This window comes from Babylonia areolata, chromosome 7, assembly GCF_041734735.1.
Source record: "Babylonia areolata isolate BAREFJ2019XMU chromosome 7, ASM4173473v1, whole genome shotgun sequence".
Taxonomy (NCBI): domain Eukaryota; kingdom Metazoa; phylum Mollusca; class Gastropoda; order Neogastropoda; family Buccinidae; genus Babylonia; species Babylonia areolata.
Window position 1 is genome coordinate 35,603,624 of NC_134882.1, and position 6,745 is coordinate 35,610,368.

General features: G+C 41.8%; 1 protein-coding gene across 3 annotated transcripts in view; it reads right to left on the reverse strand.

Annotated features, from left to right (window-relative positions):
* Position 1: 1 nt before the first annotated feature.
* The window catches only part of LOC143284009 (uncharacterized), a 52,196-nt gene continuing 45,452 nt past the window's right edge, over positions 2 to 6,745 (reverse strand). For all 3 annotated transcript variants that reach the window (XM_076590538.1, XM_076590539.1, XM_076590537.1), the window contains 2 exons: positions 4,939 to 5,004; positions 2 to 3,816 (listed from right to left, as the gene is read on the reverse strand). In XM_076590538.1, the coding sequence (XP_076446653.1) occupies positions 3,628 to 3,816; positions 4,939 to 5,004 (255 nt within the window). In that variant the 3' untranslated portion in view covers positions 2 to 3,627. The remainder of the gene's footprint in view (positions 3,817 to 4,938; positions 5,005 to 6,745) is intronic.

Here is a 6,745-nt window from a genome sequence, read left to right on the forward strand (position 1 = left end):
GAGGCGTAACAAGCAATAAATAAGCAAGCACTGGTACTGTTCAGGGGGCAGTGTGTGCAAACAGAAACATTTACTGATCAGAGATGTTATGTGGTGACTTTAATGATAGAGAACTTTTTAGCATGCAGTGTAAAATTAATGGATATGTTTCTTTGTGTGATTGATGGGTAAAAGGTTGAGACAGTTCAATGATCAGCCTCACAACCAGTCTTCATCAGTCTTGGTGCAGTGTTTAATCTACTATAGCAAGAACAAAAACCCGAGAAAATCATGTTAGGGGCGTCAAAACAGCATGAAGGTCACAACGTTGCATGTTGAAAAAAAGAAAACAGAGCTTGTGTTTTTCATCTTATTTTCAAGAAAATATGTACAGATTAATGCCAGCACCTGAACCCTTTACAAGATCAATGCCATAGAGTACAGGATTTAAAATGCCCATTTACAAGACGATCTGTTTTGCAGTATCCACTCTAATAAAAACGTTTTTTTACAATTATTACCTCCGTATGTAAAGAAGGTTGTGCATCTTGTGTTCAATGTGTGATGGGTAAATGGTGTTGTTTATTGCACCTGATAGGTAAAGGGTAAGATGTGTCGATGTCTGTTTGATGGATATCCCAGATCAGTGCATTGATGCTGACTTGCAGCAAGACTTGAAATAGCCATCCGTCCGATCGTCCAGGACAACTGAACCTTCTAGTGGATAAGTGGAAAATTAATGTTCTATTCACTTGTAAGTCGGACAACCATATTTTGACTGTGCCACTGAAAGTGTGACTGTGCAGTCATCTACAGTACAGACAGATCATCCTTCACATCCTCCCATTTTCCACCTTTTTAAACTTGACATCCACCCCCACCCTGTTTTTGTTTGTTTTTTCCCCTGTGATACATACCAGTAAGAGTAACATAATGAATAATGTCTGCTGACTTGTCAGTGCACTACTGGTTGTTGCTTTTTTTTTGCTTTTTTTTTAAAACTATCTCTTTTGGGAGGGCAAGTAGAAATTTGTGAAGACATGTGATTTTTTTTTCTTTTATCTGCTTTTCCCCATAACACCTTAGAAATATCTGTGAATTTCCAGCCATGTGCAGTGTATGCACTCATGCAGATCAGCTGAATGTACATCCATGTCTAAAAAAAAAAAAAAAAAGAAGTATAAACCATGATAAATACTATCTTGACAAACACTGAATGGTATTTGATTAATATAACTGTTGAATATCCCCAATGATGCTATAATTGGTCCAGTTTTTCTCATCTGTCAATTTTTTAGCAGTTTTTTTTTTCTTTCATTCAGACATTACTAACCACATAAATTTCACTTTCTACCAAATATGAGCTCACTTAATGCTGCACTGTTACACTGTGCTTGGGAGAAGATTGAGTATTAGTAATTCCGACAGTACTAAAAACAGACACATTTGGTTTTTGAGGATTAACCTTTAGTTTGGAATAGTCACAAGGAAAATAAATCATACACAGCTGTTTTTGGAAAACTGATTTCAACCGTAGATAGTGCAACAGTAGGAATATTGTCCAAAACCAGTGTCCATCACAAAAGCCTCGGTTTCACAACAGTAGATTACTACTGTTATTGCTGGCACAGACCTCAGCCTTGTCAACTATTCATAATAGAATCACAGCCCTCTGAACACTTGATCAACACCACTGGGCAGTGAGTCACTGTTCTTGTACGGCAATCATGGGTTGTTTCTGTCAACCAGTAGTATATATGTTTTGGAAAAAAAAAAAAAAAAAAAAATCAATGTAAATTAGGACTACAATTGCCTGATCAATAACCAGTTGATTGTTGCTGGTCAATTGATGACTTTATGACGGACACCTATTTGTTAATTAGCCATCATTTTTAGTCTTATATCACTGTTGACATGAGACGCCACAGCAGACTTGGTTAGGCGGATTTCTGATCCACAGTTCATCAGTGATCAGGGATCGAGGCTCTGTTTCAGAATCGTGGTGTGTCTCTGACAAAGGCACTTTACTCTGATTTTCCAAGTGTGAATGGATACCTGATAAACAACAGTTGATGATGAATCATTCTTCAGACCATTAGCCAGCCACACTTTAACCTGAGCTGTGTCATCCATGAGTTACTCTTGTTTAATTCGTTAATCATCAATCTGTCTGTTCTCATGAGTACTAATTGGTAACTTTTGATTACCTTATCACTTCCAACTGGTCACAGACTCAACTCTAATCAGATCAGCTCAGGATTCATATATTGTCAGGTAAACAGTTGCTGTAATCAGTTACTCCTGTTAATTAACGAGTCATCTCTGTTGATTATAATCAGTTCTGCTGATCGCCTATCAGTCACTTTCATTGCCCACCTGTCCGTCACCTCTGTGACTTCTACCAGTCACTACTTAACTACCTCTGTTGATCACCCATTGGAAGTACACTCAGTTCTGCCTTCACCAAACAGCTGTACTTGGTACTCATACAGGTCTGCTGTCACCAACAGTCACTTAAGTTGATCAGTCAGTCACTTCTATTGATCACTAATTACATCTGATTAACAATCAGTCATTTCTGCTGATTACCAAGTACTAATCACTCCTATTGATCACCATCACTTTATCACTTCTGCTTATCAGTCTGCTGATCTCAGATCACTGATCCCTTCTGATCTGTATCACTGTTGCTGATACAACAATCAGTCAGTCTGTCACTGTTGATCTCCAATCAGTCCATCAATCACCCCTATATCCATCACTTCTGCATTCACTATCACTGCAGTTGATCAGTTAATTTGCTGATGATGATGCCTGCTGATTTATCAGTCATTTTGCTCATCTCCAATCAAATCTTGCTCACTGTTTATCTCTGCTGATCAGTCACCTTTGGTGAAGAATCAGTCAGTCTGTGCTGATTTCAAAGTAATCAGTCACTCTGCTGTTCACAATCACTTTGAAAATAGTTTTGTTTTTCTGTTTGTCACAACAGATTTCTTTATGTGAAACATTTCTTTTTTTGTGTGTGCAAATGTGTTGTTCTACCATCAAAATGAATATGTCCACAGAAATTTGCCAAGGTTAACCTTCTGGTTCCTGTGGATTCTCTTACATGCGTCACGTACATGCTGCACAGTATTGTCTCATCCGAAAGACTAGGACCCAGAGCACCACTCGAGGTCAGGAGGATAGAAAACATCTCAGGGATTCGAATCCATGGACACTCACTTCCTAGTCGGGCGCATTACTACAGGGCCAACACTCCACTTTTGCTCGCAGTCACCGTTTCCATTGATTGGCCCTTCAGTCTGATGATCAATCATTCACTTTGCTGTGATCTCCAACCATTCACTCCAGTAACTCACAATCACTGTCACCACTTTTTCTTCTTTTTTTTTTTGTCAGTCACTGTTGCTGATCAATCGATGATGTCTGCTGGTCTGTCAGTCAGTTTATTGATTATTCTCCAATTAACCAACGTATTAGCACTGCTGATCACTTTTTTTTTTTTTTTTTTTGCTCATCAATCAGTCAGTCCGCTGATCTCTCAAACACAAAGGCAGGTCGATCAGTCACTGTGCTATTGATCTCCAGCCAGAAAATCGATACGATCAGTCCGTCACTCCTGCTGATTTCATCTCGGCTCGCTCACTCTTGCTGGTCGATGCAGTCCTGGCACCTCTGGAGGCCGCTCTCATTGCACTGCATGCAGCGGAGGGCGAAGAACTCCTCCGTGAAGTTGTTCCTGTGCACGGACTTCTTGCTGCCGTGGCAGAGCGCGCACGGCACGAACCGGTACCCCCCGCACGTGTCGCACATCATTCGCACCTGGATTTTCTGTCAGGTAAAAATTGAGATTTTTTTTTAAACTGTTGAGGTTTTTATTAATTTTCTAAAAAACAAAAAAAAATTACGTCGAATATTAATGGATAACCTTTAAAAATTTTAAAAAAAGAAAAGATTACAGACATACATATAATTCGCCGCTCGCCCCTCTTTACCTTGACACATACGCATACATGACTTCCCCCCACATCCCCCGTCTTTAGCTAAATTAATCATGTAACCTTTTTTACCAGTCACACAAGGTGAATGTAAAATTCGTCCGCGCCTCATTACATTAATTAATAACTCAGAAAGTTAGACGCATGCCTACAGACCTAGAAAATTTGTTTTCCCTTTTTGACATCTTCACGCGCACGCATACCAACATACGCACACACAGACACAAATACAGAGAGACAGACAGACACAAACACACACACACTCCCGTCCTCATGCACATGCAAACATGCCACAGGTACAGGGACAGAAATAGTAATGGATACGCTACTCCGTCCTCCATGTACACACATATGCTGCTCTTACAACTCTCTCACACCGTGTGCACACACACGCACGCACGCACGCACTCACACACGTACGTGCACTGACTACGAAATTCGCGCTGACCAAACATGGTGTGGGGTCTGGGGGGAGGGGGGGGGGGATACAAAACTCCCACCCAGAAACAATGTAAACGAAACAGCGAACGACGGTTTTCGTGCTTCTGCTGTTCATCAGTCGCTGGAATTCACGGTCTTTTTCACTCATACCCATCAGCACAAATCTAAACACATTCCTATTCACAGTCTCTACATAATTTAGACACTCTATTCGATACATATTATATCCACGTCTATTTCTTGTAAAATGCGAGCGCGCCCTACAGTGTGTGTGTGTGTGTGCGCGCGCGAGCGTGCGTGCGTTGCGTGTGGTGTGTGTGTGTGTGTGTGTGTGTGTGTGTGTGTGTTCTTATGTGCTTTGTGTCTGACTGATGTATGATTGTAAAGCCGCACTACGCAAGGTTTGAAAGCGCTGCATAGTAGGATGCACCTTCATTACTAAGAGCAGGAACACAGTCAGTCACTGTGTGCCTCCCCCCCCCCCAACCCCCCCCCACACACAAGGCAAACTCACGGGGTAGCTGTGCAGGATTCTCCTCAGCTCACCACTCTCGTTCAGCTTCTCCAGTTCTCCTGCACCCTGCGCTCAACAACACGTAGACAGTCAGTCACACCGTTTGGGTTTCACTTCTCATTGCTCACTTAATTTTCTTTCCTTTCCTTTTTTTTTTTTCTTTCTTAAGGTTCTATCATAAGTTTCCGATCTCTTCACTCCTTTGCGTTTCCCATCACCCAACCATTTACAGCTTTTCTTGCTTCTTCAAACTTTGTAGGGTTTTCACTCTATCTGTACCTTTGGGTTTCTCATCTCCTGGCTCCCTACGGTTTCTTCTTAATCTGATCTTCTTACTCCTAAAGGTTCCCCATCTTCTTACTGCGTACAGTTCTTATTTTTTAAGGTTCCATCTTACTCCCTAGGGTTCCCTATGTCCTTACGCCTTAGAGTTCTTACTTCTTTAGGTTCCATCTTACTCCTTTGGGGTTCCCATCTCCTTACTCCCTTGGGTTTCTTCTTATAATATAATGAGCTTCATTCTTATTCCACAGGCTTTCCTCATATACTTACTCCTAAAGGGTTTCTCTTCTCAAGATTCATTCTTACTCCATAGGGTTTCCCATCTGCTTACTCTCTAAGGATGCTTCTTACTTAAGATTCCTTAGGGTTTCCCATCTGTTTGCTCTCTAAGGATGCTTCTTACTTAAGATTCCTTAGGGTTTCCCATCTGCTTACTCTCTAAGGATGCTTCTTACTTAAGATTCCTTAGGGTTTTCCATCTGTTTGCTCTCTATGGATGCTTCTTACTTAAGATTCCTTAGGGTTTCCCATTTGTTTGCTCTCTAAGGATGCTTCTTACTTAAGATTCCTTAGGGTTTCCCATCTGTTTGCTCTCTAAGGATGGTTCCTACTTAAGATTCCTTAGGGTTTCCCATCTGTTTGCTCTCTAAGGATGCTTCTTACTTAAGATTCCTTAGGGTTTCCCATCTGTTTGCTCTCTAAGGTTACTTCTTACTTAAGATTCCTTAGGGTTTCCCATCTGTTTGCTCTCTAAGGTTGCTTCTTACTTAAGATTCCTCAGGGTTTCCCATCTGTTTGCTCTCTAAGGTTGCTTCTTACTTAAGATTCCTCAGGGTTTCCCATCTGTTTGCTCCCTAAGGTTGCTTCTTACTTAAGATTCCTTAGGGTTTCCCATCTGTTTGCTCTCTAAGGTTGCTTCTTACTTAAGATTCCTTGGGGTTTTCCATAATGCTTACTCCTCAGGGCTCACCACCTCTTTTGGGATTTCCGTTTTCTTATTGCTTAGGATTCCTTCTGGGGTCCCCTCTCCTTGCTCCTTTGGGCTCCCAACTCTCTTACTCTAAAAGATACCCACTTCTTTAGTCCTTAATGTTCTCCTTACTACTTCAGGTTCCCCACCCCCTTCATCCTTAGGTTTCCTCCATTTCCTGACTCCATAAGAACCCCGTCTCCATGCTTCTTATAGCCCCCACTCCTCCCCCCCCCCCACACACACACCCCTTCCCCACCTTCACTCCATGGAGTTTCCACAGTATTCATTATGGATTCCCACCCACTTTTCAAGGATCACAAACCGTGCTTACTTCTTAGCGCCCCCCACCCCCTTGCAACCCACCCCTCCCCCACCACCTTAATCCACACGGTTCCCAATCTCCTTACTGGTTAGGGTTCGTCGCCTCCTCCACCTTCTGGGTTCCCCACCCTCTTTCTCCCTAGAGTTCCCTCTTCTCACAAAGAGAAAAATGAATCTGTTATCAAAACCAACAAACTTACAAAGAAAACAAACAAAAGTGGTGTGGCATTG